Source organism: Phoca vitulina, unplaced genomic scaffold (assembly GCF_004348235.1).
Source record: "Phoca vitulina isolate PV1807 unplaced genomic scaffold, GSC_HSeal_1.0 scaffold11, whole genome shotgun sequence".
NCBI classification, from domain to species: Eukaryota; Metazoa; Chordata; class Mammalia; order Carnivora; family Phocidae; genus Phoca; species Phoca vitulina.
The window spans coordinates 44,543,789-44,562,007 of NW_022589714.1; the positions used below are offsets into that span (position 1 = coordinate 44,543,789).

Sequence of the window (18,219 nt, forward strand, 5' to 3'; positions counted from 1 at the left end):
GAGGTAATTTCCGAGGCCGCTGCAGACTATTCTGGGCGTCTCTGCTGCTCTGGTGCCCGCGGGGTGCCCCCTCTCCGTACGCCTCCCACCCCACTCACCCCGGCAGGCTTCCTGTTCCTCACTGCGCCTTCTGCCCACCGCCCTCTCTTCTTGCGGTCGGCTCCTGCTGGCGCGAAGCCTCCCAGGTGAGCAGGAGGGACAAGGGGGGCACTGCCAGGCACCGCGTGTTCCAAGGCCACCAGACTCCTGTGCTCTCCCCCCACTTCTGATTTCCTCGAGGATCTTTCATCATCTTCAATGACGGCTTGTGGTCAACACTCTGCCTTAAAGGTGGTGAGGAGGGACACGACGACTCCCCAGATGTTTTTAAACACCTTAAGGCATACGAAGTGCCTCCCCTACACCTGAGTTCACACAGCACATCCATCACGCTGCTCCTCCCTCCAGATGCGGCCCCTCCCAGACCCCAGACCCCAGGACCCAGGCACGCCCAACCCACACCACAGGGGCCCTCAGGGCTGGTGCCCGTTTCTTCCCATCCCCCCCCCACATGTAACCTCCTCGCTGCCGGCAAAGGCCTGGCCCAGCAGACACACCTCCACCAGGGCCCGGCCCCACGGCCTCCCAAGGCACGACCTCCCACAGAAACAAGGGGGCAGCCGCGAGCCCAGGGCAGGGACAGGCGCTCTGCACACAAGAGCCACCTGCCCCCGACCTCGTCCAAGCCCTGGCCAGGGAGACAGGCCACCATCTTTCTGGCTATACAGGTAGCACTTAGGAGAACCGGCAAAACAGAAATCCAAACTTTCATACGATTGGTTTAATTTTTTTTTTCAGCAGGAGAAAAAAGAATAAAGTTACAAGATTCTTTTAATATTTTCACAATGTTAAAACTAAAACTGAGCTCTAGGCTATGTGTGTAAGTAAATCTAAAACACAAAAGGGTTAAATAAGATCTTCTCTTTTAAAGATACAAGAATTTAAGCTTTCCTTACATTTAACAAACTTCACAGAACAGATACTGCAGGGGACAAGCCCCCCCCCCCCCACCCCCAGCTCTACCACCAGGAAGTGAATATGGGCTGCAGCCCTGTGTGCCCCTGGGCTCCCCAGAGAGCCTGCTTCCCATCCCTGCCTCGAGGCAGCAGCGGCGGGGCCTGAGGAGGGCCGGGAGGGCACGTGGGGGGGGGGGGGGCTCTTCGGGATCAGAGCTTGGCGGGGGACCTGGGCGGGCCGCCTCACTGAGGATGGCCATGCACTGGCCAGAGGGCCGTGGCTTGACAACAGTGGTAAACGCGGGCAGACCCGGCCCCTCTGCCCTGGGCTGCCCTAGAGCAAGAGACACCGGTCTGGGTCCTGAAGCAAGAATAAGGCTGGAGATTTTGCAGCGGATTCCACTCTGGTGGGGGTGGGATGGGAGGAAGAGGTTGGGAAGAGCATGATTTCCTATTTCAGTATTCTGGACCAAAAAACATTTGTAGTTGCAGGTGTTTGGCTGTGAACTGCAGACAGTCGAACTGTTGGTCGTGGTATAAAAGGGAAAGTTTGCTGGGTTAAACTGTTCCAGTAGCCTGTGTGTGGGCAGATCCAAACCACCTCCGCAGGAGCCTCCGACTCTCACCAGCCTGGACCATATGGGGTCTCTGGCCCACTCAACCCTGTTCAGGCTTTCCAGGGAATCTTAATCCTGTCTCCCCTCCCCGCCCCCACCTGATCGGTGAGGATTCCCTAACTCGGGCCAACAGGCCCATATCCACCCTCCCCCACCTGGCCTGAGCTACCACGGCTACCGACTCCTCTCTGCCCGTGGGAAGCGGCATAGGCTGAGAAATGTGCCCTCCCACCCCCACTGCCAGAGCGAAGGTCCTTCTCGGAGCTGGGCCACGGCCACAAACCACTGTTCTAGACAGATCCCCCCGCTGCCCCTGGGACGCAGGCCGCCTCGCCTGCCCAGACTTGCTATGTGGTAGAGGTGGTCCCCTGGACTACGGAGCTGCGCAGACACAAGGGGCTGGGCCGTGGCACTGTCCTCTTGGCCCAGAGAGGGCCGGGCAGGCGGCCGCTGGAGGGGGCAGAGCCTGCAGGCGGCAGCTTCCTACCTGCTCCCCAGCCCTTCTACTGATTCCCGTCGGCTATGAAATGTCTTTTTAAAAACTCCCAATATAGAAATCTAGCTGCAGAGGCCAGTTTGTAGATCCCAGCCGCAGCTGCTGTGCTGTAATTAGCCTTATTTGATCAATTGCCAGATCCCTGCACTTGGCAAATGGCAAACCAGAGCCAGTGGGGTCAGGTTGCTTCTCATGACCGTGGGTCCTGTGTAGAAAAGATAGGTCTCGTACATGGACTAGTCTTGAGTGGAGCTAATTTTCAAAGTGAGGTTATTGTTTCTCTTCTCGTGTGATGAGAGAGTTTTTTCATAGCAAGTCAGGTAAAAAATTTTCCTAAGAACCTGCCCCCCCCCCCATTTCCAGCTCTGTGGGAGAGCGAAGCCACCACCCAGCCCAGCCACGTGGCCAATCTCAACAGCCTCCTGTGGCCAAGGCACGCGTGGCCATCAGGTATCCTGGCTACTGGGACTAAGGATAAGTGAAGAGGTGAAAGGCCGAACATTAACCAGAGTTTCTGGCAAAGCCATGTGCGTCATGGGAACTTTAACACCAGCTTCTACTCCTCTATTAACTCAGAGTCTCCATCTGGAACACTTTCCGCTTAAGGCTTTTTATAAAGTATGACTCCAGCAGTGACAGGTATGTGTTGTTTTAAATCCACTAGCCATGCTCAAAAAAAAATATTCTTCATGTTTTAATTTTATACAATGGCTAGCAGGCACCTTAGTAACCAGCCAGAAATCAATTTCAACCACCATCAACCCCTAAACTACAGTACCAGGATGGCTGGCTAAAGAAAGGAAACGGACTGGCTGTAGTCTGACGCGTGCCCAGTACAAGGTGTCTGGCTGACTTTGTCCTAAATAAGGCTAACATTAGTGAACTAAGAACAGCGTCATGTGGCGGCCATGCCTGGCCTTCAGGAGCACCCCTCCCCAATGCGCTGGCAGGAGCGCCCCACTTTCCGGTCCAGTTTCACCATTTTCATGATGGCTTCCTCTCGGCCGCGGCCCATGTGGTCAAACGTACAGTCATGCTGCTCGGGGAGGCGATGTAACATACAGAACACATAACCTGCAACAGTGGGAGAAGCAGAGAGGACACACTGTTAGGGTGGCCTCCAAACGCCCAAAGCCCAGCTCTCATTCTGGTCTGGAGGACAGGAGGGCAGGCGCGCCTGCTGCTGAAGAGAGTTTATCAGAGCGCCACCCACGAAGGGGCCCGCACCTTCCCATCTCCCAGCTCCTCAAGTCAGCCCAGGGGCCTCAGAATGTCCAAGGGTGGCTGCTCAGAGGCTGACTCTGCATTCAACACGCTCCTGCCTGAACCCTGAAGGTGGAAGCCCAAAGATGACTGCTGCAGTGAGACACACCCCCTTCCCTACGAGATGAGTGGGTTCTGAGCCCCCTCCTTCTCCACCAAACAGGCAGGAGGGCAGAGAGCTGCCAGCTCAGCACTTTCCCAGCTTGGGCAAACTCGTATCTACCACAGGACACCTACCACTTCTAGGAGGCAGGGCAGGAGGGAGCAGAAATGATTATGGCTTAAATTACATTCTACCTCCTGTATAGTGAGGGCTTAGGGGGATGGTGGGTGTGATCAAACCACAGCCACAAGTGAGTGGAGGCTCTCAAAGGAAAATGGATTATTTCAAGTGCTGGAAAAGGTATTACAATATAAATCGGGGAAAGAACAGAAATGTGCTCTAATCGCCAGCCATCTCAAAGGAGCCTTCTAAGTTAGATGCTTCTAACTCCATCTGGTAGGTCAGGAGGCTACAGGGCTGCTCCTCTCTTTCTGGAGCAGAGACGTCAAGGGAGACACTGCTGGGGCTGGCAGAACAAAGGACCCAGGAGAAACCCACAGAGCAAGGAAATGGTACAGGTAAAGTCTCTCTGGGAAGAAACAGTAAGAGGAGGCCCTCAGGGAATCAGCGGGAGGCTCGGAGGACAAAGGCAACACAGAGCTGCCAAGGATGTGGCACTTTCCCTTCCCATTCTGCTCAATCTCTAGAACTGCTGATGGGTATGTGGATGTGTGTGCAGGGGACAGACAGCTGATGTCCCCTAGGTCTGTCTGTCCCTCTCTCTCAGGGAGGGAGAGGGGAGATCCAGGCTGGGAAGACACCGGCCAGTGCTGGCTGGCTCCTTGCCCCCGCTCACCCCATCAGTCCTATGTGGCCACACTTACAGGCCCCACAGGCCTACACCAGGTCCACAGGACCCACCTGTAGGCGAACCTTTCCTAAACCTCCTCTCGCCGTGCGCGTGGGCAGGCATCCCATCCCATAGCAGCCCTTCCAGGCCACTGCTCTCCTCACAAACAACATCTCTTCCCAGAGACTTCTTTCTTTCTTTTCGAGACTTCTTTTACACCTAGATCTCACTGCCCAGAGTGAATGGGTAGCCACCCCTTGTAAAAGGTGTGATGCATCCATCTCTACATCCTCAATTTCTTTTCTTATCAGAGCTGAAGGGTGGAGGCAGTGATTTTAGAAGAACAGCATTAGCTGAAGCAAAGACAGAGTGGCCAGGACAGGCAACAGTTGTAAGATTCACTTCATCTAGAGAACATTCCTCAGCTGATACAGCCCTGCTCAGATGCCTTGAGCTCATACTGTGTACAGAGCACGTGCACATGGCCTGGGGGCCTGAGTGACCAGGCTGAGCCTGGACCATCCGCTGTGAGAAAAAACACATTATTAACTGCTTCCCAGGGAGAGCAGGGCAGTATGTTTGACTCTAAATTGGGACTGGGTTTAAGAAAAAGAACAGAGATGAAATTTTTGTCTCCTGAGAAGCCAAGTTCCCACTTGGTCCAAAAACAAAGTTAAGATTAATGAGCTCATGTGTTATATTTACTGATAAGTTCATTACTCGAAGATATTGGATAGCAGTTGTCTCTGTCCCAAAGGACTTCCCAGCCTAAGTGTGGATGGCCTCAATATGCATCCTCCATCTAACAAGAAGCACAATTGTCTTTTGGGAGCAAAGCGGGGGGGGGGGGGGGCGGGGAGAGGAAGAACCTGCCGCTAAGTCAGGGCCTGGCGGGGGGCACCACAATATGGTGTCATGATGTATGTGCAGACATTTCTGTCACCAAGTCCTGACATATTTCTATAACCTCAGCATCTACAATAAGGGGTGGGAGAACCCCTGCTGCCCCTTCCTATTTTCAAGATACTGGGATGATGTAGGAGAGGGTCCCAGGCGCTTTTCTCCGCTTCTGATGAATGGTGCTGGCTGAATTAAAGTAGCAGGAAATGGATTATCTCTGAAATTAACTCGGCCCTGGCTCAGCCTAACACCTCATTAGTCAAAGGTAGACTGGGGTGGAGGGGAGAGGCTCTACACTACACACCCCCACAACTTTGCTTAGCTTGCCTTCTGCTGGTTAGAGAGTTGCCACCTCGGGGGATCTGAGAACCCCAAGTTCCGTTTGGAAAAGGAAACCGGCCATGACAACCACAGCAGCTGCCTGATTCTCTCTCTCTCCCCGCCCGAGGGTTCTCCAGCCAGCCAGAAACACATCGTTTCTCCATCCGAGTTCTGCGCACCTCTGTTAGACACAACTTGACACTTGGTTTTGATCTCTGAAAGGTGAGAACGAGTACCCGGCAGCCATACTTGGGAGCGGCACGGGTACCAATTAGAATATACGGCACTGTCACTCCCTAGGGAAAACTCTGGGCAAATTCTGGAAAGCTGGCTGCCCAAGTTGCTGCACTGGCCGGCATAAATTAAGCTCAATCCCCTCTCCTGTCAGGGTCACTCACCAAAAGGAAGTTACATGCTGGAACTTGTCCCAAATGCTGAGTAGGCATTATCCACAGAGGGCAGCCAATCGGCTAAATGCATTTCGGTGTCAGTGGTGGGGAGTGGGCTGCTCTGGATACAGGGGAGGGCGGGAATGACCGGTGGGTGGGATGAATCTATGTCCTCTTTTCTTGGTACCCACAGATCTGTTTCCAGAAACCTCTGCAAGTGTCATGAACTTTCAATTACTCTCTGATTGGATTCTTTAGACCAAGCCGGATATAGAGAAATGAGTTCACGCTGCTGGGGAAGATGATTGTTCTTAATTTCAGTGATGAACACCATTTTAAAGCGCCTGTCTGGGATTTACAGCCCCTGTCTGGACCAGGCAATCCTCCACACCGTTCATTAGCAACCCATTGGGGCCTTTCCAGAGAGGGTCAACCAAGGCAGTGTCCGAAGGGATGAAAGCACAGAGGACAATGAATTGATCAGCTGAGCTGCAATATGGGTTTGGTATCATCACCGGGGTACCATGCAATTCTTTTTTCCCTGATTTAAAGAAGTTATAGATCAAAATTGAATTCACTCGCTCATTTGCATACATACAATCCATAGCCACACTCTCCGTATGGACCCACAGTTCAGCATCATGTAGTTTGAAAAATAATTTCAATATACTTTTGCGTACAATAGCTACATACCACATAATAGTACTTCAGAGGGATGAGGAGGGGTTGGAGAGTATGATTAAAAGGATGCTGATCCCCAACAGAGAAGGAAAACACCCAAAGCAAAAGTTTTTGAAAATATGATCTGCCTGCTAAATGTGGCTTAACCTCAGCCCTTTTGCCACGTCAAATGACTAGCCGCCCTACTCCACAGAGCCCCGGATTACTGGTTTTCCATGACATTCTGGCCTGGGAGGCAGCTGCAGAGCTCCTATAAGGCAGCCAGAGTTGTCTTCAATAAATCTGCACAAAACACTCAAGAACTTGTGTGGGCATTTGTTTGCTGGCACTGAGGAGCAATTTGGGATGAGCCCTTGATTAAAAAGGGAGGCTGAAGAAGGCTCTATGAGCACTTTGTCCCATGGCCTACCCTCTTCCCATGCACGCCCCTCTCCGCCGGCCACTCCCTGGCTTCTGACAGGCCCTCCGGCGTGTAGGAAGAGGGACAGGAGGCCGACCACAGCAGGTGATCCCAGTCAGCCCCTCCCTGCGAGCTGAGCTGGAAGGTCTCCAGCAGCTACGCCCTCAGTCTGCAAAAGCCTTCTTCAACTAAGCAGGCAGCATCAGGAGAGAAGAGGCTGCCTGCCTAGATGGCCACAGTGGCTGACCTACCCTGGGTTCATCCCAGGTTGTCGAAGCCTGGGGCTGTGGACAGTGAGAGATGGGGGATACCAGAAGCTTCCCTAAGTCTGTCACTATCACAGACCCAGGATTATGGCATAAGGCAAGAAAACATAATTTAGGGACTATCTAACCCCCTCTGTCCAGAAAGGGTTTCTCCCTCACATGGCATGAGAAATACAGAAGTCAGCATTCAGGTCACTTGCCCTAAACAGAGAAGCCTGGGGGCATTTTGTGGGAGGACAGGCATTTTAATGGAAACCACACCTCTGGACTCAGCCCTCCGGATGTGGACCTGGGGCCTGCGGCAGCGATGAGCCATAGCCACATCAACCTGAAGACGCCCAACACCCAACGGCCCTGAAAACACATTCTCAGCACAAAACAGAACTGAGGCTCATTTCTCTAAGATTCACAAAGACCTGAAGTACAGGTTTCTAAAGAGGCTCATTTTGTGGGAACCAAACTTCCGACGTGACCCTTCAGCTTTTAAAAGCTAACATCTGGAAGTCATACTGTTCATCCTGGTGCTCTCATCCACAGTTAAAACCTCACATGTGCTTACACAGGGAGGGGTTTGGATATTTTCAGACTAAACACACAGGACCAAGAACAATTTGCACAAATGCCATTATCAAAGATGACACCCAACACTTTGCTCTAAGTGCTATGAAAGTTGTAACAGTTTCCTGTTTCACTCACTCGTTTACAAAAATCCACAACAATCACTGCCCAAGAGGAACACTGGGAAGAAGGCTCCCCCAAGACCCTGTGTCCTTTACCTCTCAGTAGTGCTGGCAGGCAGGGCCCTGAGGGCAGCTGAACCAGAAAACCGCCTCACCTGCCAGCTCAGTCCTGCTGCTGCTCCCCACCCACAAGCCAGGGGACATGCCTAATGTACTGGGGGACAGGGCAGGTGGGTGGAGGAGCTGGGGGCAGAGGGAGGGAGGCAACCTTACATTCTGCAAGCAGTGCCCACCCTTGGCTGAGGCCCTGTGTCGCCAACACCCCCGCCCCAGCACTTCCCTCCAAACTCTAAGAATTAAGCAGGGGTTGGAACTTTTTTCATGGAATTTCCTAAGGGAGATGAAGAAAGCAATGCCAAAATCCACATTCAAAGTCTGAGTCCTTGACATTTTTATTCAATCCCTGTCAGGCAGAAATGCTGCTTATCGGCTTCATCTTGGAGTAAAAAGCACTATTTATTTTTTTTTTTAAAGATTTTACTTATTTATTTGACAGAGAGATAGCACAAGCAGGGGGAGAGGCAGAGGGAGAAGCAGGCTCCCCACTGAGTAGGGACCCAATGCGGGGCTCAATCCCAGGACCCTGAGATCATGACCTGAGCCGAAGGCAGCTGCTTAACCGACTGACCGACCCCAGGCGCCCCTAGAAAGCACTATTTAAAGTTGGCAAAGCTGGGCAGCCCCGAATACTTCTGGACTTTAGTTAATTAAACATTTGTTTTCTTGCAGATTCCATACACACCCCCTCCTCCCCTTGAAGGCTCACCCACAGTGGCAGTTTTAGTAAAGTCACAGACCAGGGCAGGCCTCAGCTCCAGGTGTTTGGGTGTTTTTTACCCTCACTTACAAGAAATATCTTACACTTGTCTTGCTCATTTGAATTTCAAACTGCCAAAGGTTCAAGGAGAAACTAAAAATCCTGACTCTGGAACGCGATCCACGGGGGTGCAGCCGGACGTGGGAGCGTGACCCCCGTGTGCTGCGTGTGCTGCCGTCTGTGCACACACGTCTGTCCGCTGTGCCTGCCGGCCAGCCCCCAAGCCTCTGCTGGCTGTGGCGCGGTGCTCGGGCCTAGGCAGGTGTGTCCAGTGAGGAGGGAAATCAGAGACTGCTCCTACGCATGAGCACGGGCTCCAGCAAACAGAACCTACCTGAGACCTCCCAAAGCTTCCTGAGAAACCCAGGTAACGGACACTCCAAATCCCACTTCATCAATAGGCACCACTTGTGATCTACGTGCCTATTTAAAGAACAAATGACAAATATGCCTGACCCATGTGTCTGAAATGACCAGGCAAGCTCGTTAGAAAAAAGAATCACATTTTTTCCAGCGAGGTAAAAGTTTCTTAAAGCTCAGGACAGCACACTGACCTCATAGCTCATTTGTAAGTACATGCTGGGAACAGCAGGTGGCTACGGGAAAGCTTGTTGGGAAGCATTGGCCATTTATACTCCCACCAGCAGCAATCCCGGATTACACCACATCCACTGACCCAATGCCCAAGGCAGAATTTGTAGCACAGAAATGTATTAAAGGATCTTAATGCATTTTATTTCATCAGCCCCACGGTACAGGCAAAGCAGCTGCAGGTGTTTCGGGAATGGAATGTGTCTGCTTTACATTCTCCTCCACGTCTGGCTTTGCATGGTGGAGGGAAAAGCATCACACTCCAAGAAACAGAACTGGATATCCTGGCTCACAGAGTTGGCAGATACAGTGCTTAGCTGGGCTGGGGGAGAGAATGGGTGGATGGGCATCAGTCTGTCTGTTCTTCAGAGGGAAGGAGAACTTGCAATTTGGAAGAGCCTATTCTATTCAACAATTTAATAAAAACCAGTAAAACATACCAAGACAATGCTAAAACAGAAGCAATCGTCTGTTTTCCCCCAAATCAATTATAATACCATTCAGACACAAGCTAAATGCTAGAACAAGAGGCAGTGTGACAGAAGGCAAAGATCTGGGGGCCCCTGTGTGAGGAGCTCCTCGGGCGGCTGTGCACATTCAGCAAATGGCTCAGAGAGAACAGTCAGCAGGAGCAGAGAGAAAACGGTCCAGTGTGACGAAGCTCCCGACGCAGTCTGCACACGTCATTTTAAAAGAATAAAAAATTCACCCCTCTTGGTATCTTTTACTGCTCTCTAGATGCTCCCTTCTTGCAAAAACTCGAATGACCTCTTTCCTCTGCTCTGGGGGGAACGTGTGCCCTGTTCCAGTAATGTCTCCTGTCACCCAACTCCGGCAGCCTCCCTTTGCCTGTCCTTCAGAGAGCAAGTCCTGCCGCCCTTGGTTCTTGCCTCCCCCCAGGAAAAACCTAGTCCTATTTTTGGCACCAGGGGTGGGAGGTGGGGCAGGGCACCTGCACCATGAAGGATACTTTGTCATCACCTATGACTTGTGAGAATCCCCCTCCAAGCAAGCCCTGAAACACCTCGGCGCAAAAGAGAAGGGGCTGGCTGCAGGCTCACATTCTGCTAGGCTGTTTCACCTACAGATGAACATGTATTTAAAAACTAAGAGAAAATGGCTCTAGGCGGGTTTTGCCACAGGAATAATGACTTGGTCCTTCAAACATCATTTCATGTCAGTAGCTGAGAGCAGGGAGTATTCCTCTTGGTACCTCGGGCAGTTTTAAGGATCGGGAAAACCCTAGGAGATACTGGTACTCCTGGCCTCCTCTCCATCCCCTCCCCCCGCCACAGCTCCAGCCTCTCAGGGTCTCAGGAGAATAGTAAGGACTGGCAGGAAACTTCTATTTCTTGGGTGACCTTATCCTCCTCTCAGCAGACTCGAGATTTGTTTGCCTTTCTCTTTCAGCATTACCTTGTCCTTTAAAAGATTACTTTCGCAAATGGAGCGCTCTCCTAGAAAACCAGCTCCAAAGCTGCAATGGAGGCAAGAAAAAGGGCCCCACCCATCCTACCCAAGAGCCACCAAGGGCACCGTTTGGGCGGACAGGAGCAACTCAGCTACCAGGCCTGCCACAGAACTGTAGCCTGTCTAGCCATCCCTGAAGACGACACCGGCAAGTCACAGAGTATCAGGGGGCCTCGGACTGTAAATGCCATGTGTGTCCAGAATAACACTTGGAAAAGAAAGGATTACTTCCCCCATTTTTCTCTGTTGGCCTTCCAATTCATATGGTGAGGTCATGGGAGAGTACAAAGATGACAGACTGGAGTTGGGAGAGATCTATGGCTTAGTCCCATCCTTGCTGCTATGGCAAGTCCCATAAGCAAGGGTAACCTCGAGGTCTCTTTCTGGATAACCCAGCGAGAAGCTTGTGCTTTGGAGCCAAAGTACTGGACTCAAGTTCCAGCTACACTGCTCTGACAGTTGTGTGATGCGACTAAGTCATTTAACCTTTTAGAGCCTCAGCTGTGCCTCTCATAAAATGGGGTTATGGACACGAAAGCAGCCAGTGCACGGAAAGCCCCCAGCACAAGGCCGTTGGCTGCTGCTGGGATGGCTCTTCCGGCTTTTGTCACCCCCTCACCTTACACGGTACAGCTAACACACTGGGGGCCCCCCTGCCCTGCTCCTTCCTCCTCTCCTCCCTTTCACCTCTCCATCTACTCACTCCCTGCTTTCCTTCTCCTAAGTGAACTGCTACTGACAAAAGGAGAATGAATGTGGAATCTTCCTCTGAACATGTGATACACAGTGTCGTCTGCCCCTCTCCACAAACCTCTTTGTACAAACTATAAATAAATGCACAGTAAGTGACAAGCTCAGTAAAGACTTCTGTTGAAGATATGCAAATTTTAGGGAAACTTGATTTAAATCAAGACTACACAGGGCAGCCTAGAAAGCACTCACTGGTCAGGGACACCATGAAAGGGACTTGGAAACTTTCCAAGGACAGGGGAGAGTAGCTCCTCTGCTCCTGTGGGGGCTTCTCCACAGGATGGCTGCAAGTCTGGCAAGCCTCTCTCACAAGCAGAGGCAGAGCGTGTGTGTGTCCCAGTTTGGTCCCGTGTGGGCTGCGCGCTGAAGAGCCCGTGTCCATCTCCCTGATACTGTGGGGCTGGGAACTGCAGTGAAAGGAGGAACGAGAGAAAGGAACGGGCTCTAGACACTTGGAAACCAATTATGCTTTTATCCAAACTGTGCCAGTGTCACATGCGCTGGTTTGGTGCTTCTTTTAAGAATGAAAAGTCTCTCTACATGCCTCTTGTTTTCACCACATTAACTCAAAAAGGTTATTCTGAGGACCTCAAGAGTATAAGCATGCTCTTCTCTATTTTCACAAAATTTAAGCCTTAAAGTCACAAGTCCCACAACAGATATCTGCTGTCCACTGTTCTAAGCACATGTAGAGGGGAGGGCAGACAGAGAATCTGGCTTCTTGATTCTCCATTTTTAAAGTTGTTAATTTAAACACACCCTCCTCTGGAGGGCAAGAGGCTTCAGTGGCAGAATGTTTTAGCTGTAGACAGTTCAGATTTGAAAACAGACTATAGACTAGAGATAGTTAAAACCCCCACTGAATGGACGGCCCACCCTGGGATTCTAGAGACTTATCTGGCCGGGTGGGAGGAGCTGACCTCACAGCCCAATTCCCTTTCACTTGGGAGAGTGGGTGGGGAGGGGGCTCAGATATGGTTACAGCCTGGCTATATAACAAACGCCATGAATGGACCCTGCTCACTGCTAAATCCGATGGGCCCTTTTCAGTTCTCCTTGATAGCGTCTGGAACGCTCAACTACTCCCATGGGCTCTGTGACTGCTCCCTGGGGCACAGGCTGCTTTCCTTGTTTTTCTTCTACTGCGCTGGTAGCTCCTCATCTATTGTCCTGTAAGTGTTAGAATTACTCAGTGCTGGACTCTCTTTTTGTCTTACCCCACACTTGCCCCAAGGTTTCAAACCCTAACCATACATGCCAACCACTCTGAAATTTCTCTCTCTGGCCCAGACCTCTCTCTTTGGAGCTCTATGCCGCTGGATCCAATTATCTACTGAATATCTTGGATAGCTTGGACTTAAGGTGTCCAAAATGGAACACTCGATACTTCTTCACAAACTTCTTCTCCTTCAGTGTCCCCCACTCTAAAAGAACAGGCTCATCCTGCTGCCCGTGGCTCATGACAGAAACCTAGGTCATCACTGGCATCTTCCTCATTCTTCATATTCAACTACCAAATCCTGTGGATCCTATTTCCAAAATTCAAATTCCTTCTCTTCCTTCCATCTCTACCGCCACCACCCAAAGCCACCAGTATCTCTCGCCAGGGCTACTACAATAGCCTTCTCTGGGTGGTTGCCAACCTCAAATCCATCCTGCTCACAGCAGCCACAGTGATTCCACACACCCGTCTCTGATAATCTCACTCTTATTTAAACTCTTTCATGGTTTCCCAAGAATGAAAGTCAATTTCACCACCTTAGCTCACTCTCATGCCATTCAGCTCCGACCCCTGTGTACTCTGTTCTCGACGCTGCCCTAACCAAATTCTGGCTTCTTCAGCTGCAATGGCTTTTCCTCAGGAAGACCATCTAGTCTAGGGCCCCATTATATGCTTTTCATGGCATCCTCATCTTTTCCTTGAAGCACTGGTCATAATTATAATTGTAGGTATCATTTGTGTGCAATTTTTTCATTTAACTTATTTTCCTGACTAGATTTCATGAAAGCAAGGACCATGCTTCTGTAATTTAGTGCCTAGAACAGTGGGTGGTTCACTCAGAATATTTTGACTGAAGGAATGAAGGAGAGGTTAGTTACAGACAGACTGTGTTTTCTGAAGCTCTGGGGATAAGTAAAAGCCAGTCAAGAGCTCAAATGGCCAAATCCAATCTGCTCACCCTCACCTCTCAGCAGCATTTGTCTCCTTCTCCCTCTCTCGTAGTATCTCCCCCTTGGCTTCTGTAGTAGTCTGTGATATTCCTGATCTTCCACCTTCCTGGTTGCAGCTCCCTGGAATCCTTTATTGGTTTCCCTTCTGAAACCACCACAGAAAGTAGTACTCTTACACTTTCATATATTCCTTCCTTTAAGTAAATCTCATCCAGACCCAAAGCTTCAAGTATAGTCTAAATACTGATGCATCTGGAATTTAGATTTCATCCACAAATTCTTCCCCTAAACTCCTATGTCCAACTTACTACTTGATAAACACACCCAACTAGATTGGTTAACAGGAATCTCAACTGTAACATGTTCAAAACAGAACTTTTAATCCTCTTGACTCCTGTATTAGCTGGTCTCCTAATCTTCCCTGCCTCTATGAATGATTCCATATCCACACAGCTGCTCAAGCCAAACCTAGGACTCCTTCTTGACTCCTCATTCCCTTACTCCTCACACCATCTTTATTAATAGTCTCGTTGGATTTCTCTCTAAATGATGTTCTGAATCTGCCCTGCTTCTCCCCATCATCTCATGGCAAAGGTCCTGTGGCAGGAATGAGTACAGCATGCTGACAGAACAGAACAAAGGCTAGTAGGGCTGGGATGGAGGGAGGCCAAGCCTCCACCATGGCTAGCAAGAGCCCACAATGAGTTGCCCTCTTCTTCCTTTGCTGCCCACCAAGACTTTTCTCTCAGAGTGGTTAAAGGGATTTCTTTTCTTTTCCTTCTTGGTAATTGACTTAGGATGTACTTTTTAAATATTTGTTAATTAATTTGTATTTGAATAGGTAGTACATGAATATAACAGAAATTCAATTTGCATGAAATAATATTCAGCAAAAAGTAAGTCTCCCATCCCATTCTCTGTTACTCTCCCCAGAGGCAAAGCAACCACTACTACCAGTTCTTATGTATTCTTGATAGTCTATACACAAGCATTATGTTTATCTCCCAGAGGGACAGAAATGTAATATAAAATGTAAATCAGATCACGCCACTCCTTTGCTTAAAACCTTTCAATGCCTTCCCACTACTTTTAGAGTTAAACTCTAACTCCTAACAAAGGCCTACTATCCCCCCTTCTAGTCCTGCTTCTCCTCATGCACTGTGCTCCAACCACACGGGCCACCTTTCTGGTCCTGACCTGCCTAAGTTGTTCCTGCCTCAGACCATCTCACTGTTGTTCTCTTGATCTGGGACACTTTTCTCCTAGTTCTCTGAATGGTTCTCCCAGCTTTTCCGTCTCAGCTCAGCTTTCACCCCCTCCAGATGCTAGCCTCTCACCCCTCCTTGCAGCTCCCTTCCCCCCCTTGCCCTTCTCTTTTTCTGTCATCCTATTATACCAGAGCACTTACTCCCATCAGGAAGTACCTTGTTTATCTGTTCCCTTGTTTACTGCATCTCTCCCCCAAAGAATAAAAGCACCATGAGGTCAGGGACTTTGTCAGTTTCATTCCTGGCTTTTCCTCTGGAACTCAAGTAAGTAGGCTGAATAAATAAATAATTTGAGTCAACATCTGACTCATTAAAAATAGAAGAAAATTACTTCTAGCAATAAAACAATGTTTAATGCTGGTAACTATGCCCCTCCCCACCACTCCTGGAGAGGAACACCATCACACAGTCTACTTCCAATTACCCGGGTGAACAGGAGCACCGTGAGCACAATCTAAAACTATTATTGTCTGGCTTTGGATACATTCTGTTGTTTTGCAGTAGCAGGTTTACTTTCCTAATTATGCTTTTCTATTGCCATTATTAATATGAGCCTATATTCCCTGAGCTCACTCTGAGAGGCAACCCAGAAATGTCCAAGATGGCATGAGATGCTCTCCTGGAGTTAAAACTTTACTGTAACTCATGATCACAAATGAGCTGAGTACAGATAATGAAGAACTGAACATAATCACCCAAATTCCCACTGACATTCATTTCCTACTCTACCCTGGTATTTGGTCAATTACTCTAGATTCTGTGGAAAATGGATCCGGAGCTAACAGTCCAGTTCAAAGGAAGAGCAGTTTAATTGACACAGGAGTATTAACACCAACCTGGCCCTTTAATTTGTAGATCTGGAAACTATCCCCGTCCCAGGTGCACCTGTAACACTGCAGTGCGCTGCTCTAGCGAGCACATGTCATCCTGTGTTTTAATCACAAGGACGCACAGACTCCATCGTGTGCTGACTCAGAGCTTCCATCTCCCAGGGGCCACGGGGCTGACATGGTTCACGAAGAAGAGCACGTGAGTGTGTGGAGAGGCTGACGGGCTCTCCACAGCAGTACTAGACAGCACAGCCCAGGGAGGAAGAGACCTGCTCAGCTCCTCAAGGCACGAGTGGGCTGCCCGAAGACTAAGCCTCCATTACCCACAGGAACAGTCTTCAACCGCAGTAGCCGCTGCCTGCTCCCCCCCCCGCCTACGGCCCAAGAACAACCCATCTGCATCAAAGCAATATGTTGCTTGATATTTAGAAAACTGTGGTCACGGGGAGCATCTAACACTTGCATGGCAGCCCCGAGTACTGCTGTGGAGAGCCCGCCAGCATTAGTGAAGTGGGCCTGGCTGTGTGCTGCAGAAGGGAGCCCCAGAGGCCAGTGCTGGCTGTCTGCCAGTCACCCACCAGGACACACTGCACATGCAGCACGTACAGCAGTGGGTGAGGCCCCATGACCACGTACTAGGAGGTACCCAGGGCAAAGGGGAATACTCCTTGTCACCCCCTCCTCCCAACGATGTTCCAGGCGCTGTGTCATGGATTGAGAATCAACTAGACAGACAGCACAGCTGGCTCAATCTCTCCACTCCATAGACAACAATAAAGAGAAAGTCCTTCAAATCTCAAGAAGAAAGAAAGGAAGAAGCAGAGGCACCCTCTCAGGCTCACTCTACCCCTTGAGTAAATGCCGACTGATTTCCCGCACCCACCACACCTCCATTTCTGCCCTCTTTCCATTTCTTTGCATTTCTGGTCCTTCTCTACTTTGTTTCCTTCCTCTTTCTCTCCACCACCTTTCGCCCCGGCTTTTCTGTTTCTCGAGGTGCCTTAGTAGCTGTGGTTGCCCTGACACTTCTGGACTGCAGGCTCAAGGGCAGGCCAAGCTTGGTGATGGAGGCGAGTATCCACACCGTGCGGCTTCTACGTGTCTGTCTGTAAAGCATGCGGGAGAGGACTTCATCTCCTACTCGATTCTGCCTAACTCTGATAGGGACGGGAATGATGTCTGTTCCAACAAGGATATGTGGAAAGGTGAGCAATTTCCTAGAGAAGCCAGCTGACCCAATTATTTTAGACACTCATCCACCCTTTCCAGTCTTTGGCCCCTGAACTCTGTTCCAACACTCCACGGTGAGTCTCGACTACCCAGATCTGCAGCGTGACAGCTCTTCTTCCCACCAGCTTGACCGCACCTTCTCTCAGCACTGACCCCCTGCCCATCCAGCACAGCTATGTTGTGAGTCTCTGGGTCTCATGCACGTCATGGGTCCTGTCCCAGGGACACTCTCCCTCGTGGCACTGAGTTTCAGAGACTGGTGACACCAAGCACTGTCTGAGAGCCTACAACCCACAGACGCTGTGATAGGGCTCTGGTCAGTGGGCAGATGTACTGAGTGCTCAGGTTGCCTTCTCCATATCTGCCTTCCAAACGATGGCAATGCCCCCAAACGCAGATTCTCTTTTGATAACAATGGCTACAATATCAACCAACACTGCAGAGCTTGTGTTGCTATCTGTCACAGTCTTATTCAGGCTCATTGCCTGCAACAAGACAGCAAAACTTGAAGTGGTGAGGCTTTTCTTAGAGTCTGCATCTCCGGGACCCAACAGCTGAGGAGGAAGGACTATCACGTGATCTTATCAGAGCCTTGGTCTGCTTAGGTAAAAGCACTTTCCAGAAACAGAAACAAACTTCATTGATATTGATCTCTTCAGAGAAAAGGTGCTATAGAAATCTCATCTAATAAATAAAGGATTCGGGCTCCAGTGTTGGGCTGTCAGTCCAGCAAGGAAAAGAAGCTATCAGGCTCAAGGAGTCAGAAGTATTTATTGGTCATTTGTGCACTATTTACAGAACTCTATTCTAGGGGCTGGGTGGAGGAAAAAAAAAAGAAAGAAGTCACAAGTTCCTGCCTTTAAAGACAGCTGGAGATGCACAGAGAGGAAAACAGCTGAAGGACACAAGAAGCAAAGCAAGAAATCAACTGCAAATAAAATCAATACAACCCAGCTATGTGCAATAAATCAGGGGCACCGAGGAGAGGTCAACTGCATAAGGTATCCTGGAGGAGGTAAGTTTTCAAGGAAAATGAGGACATGAATTAGCACTCAGGAGAAAATGGAATGTCCACATCAATAAAAATTAAGTGCCACCATGTCTCTTATCACCCAGGCGCATTGGGAGAC

At 50.0% G+C, this 18,219-nt stretch overlaps 1 protein-coding gene across 2 annotated transcripts in view; it reads right to left on the reverse strand.

Annotated features, from left to right (window-relative positions):
* Nucleotides 1–808: 808 nt before the first annotated feature.
* The window catches only part of ZFAND3 (zinc finger AN1-type containing 3), a 332,222-nt gene continuing 314,811 nt past the window's right edge, over nucleotides 809–18,219 (reverse strand). For both annotated transcript variants that reach the window (XM_032409892.1, XM_032409891.1), the window contains one exon: nucleotides 809–3,182. In XM_032409892.1, coding sequence (XP_032265783.1) covers nucleotides 3,028–3,182 — 155 coding nt within the window. In that variant the 3' untranslated portion in view covers nucleotides 809–3,027. The remainder of the gene's footprint in view (nucleotides 3,183–18,219) is intronic.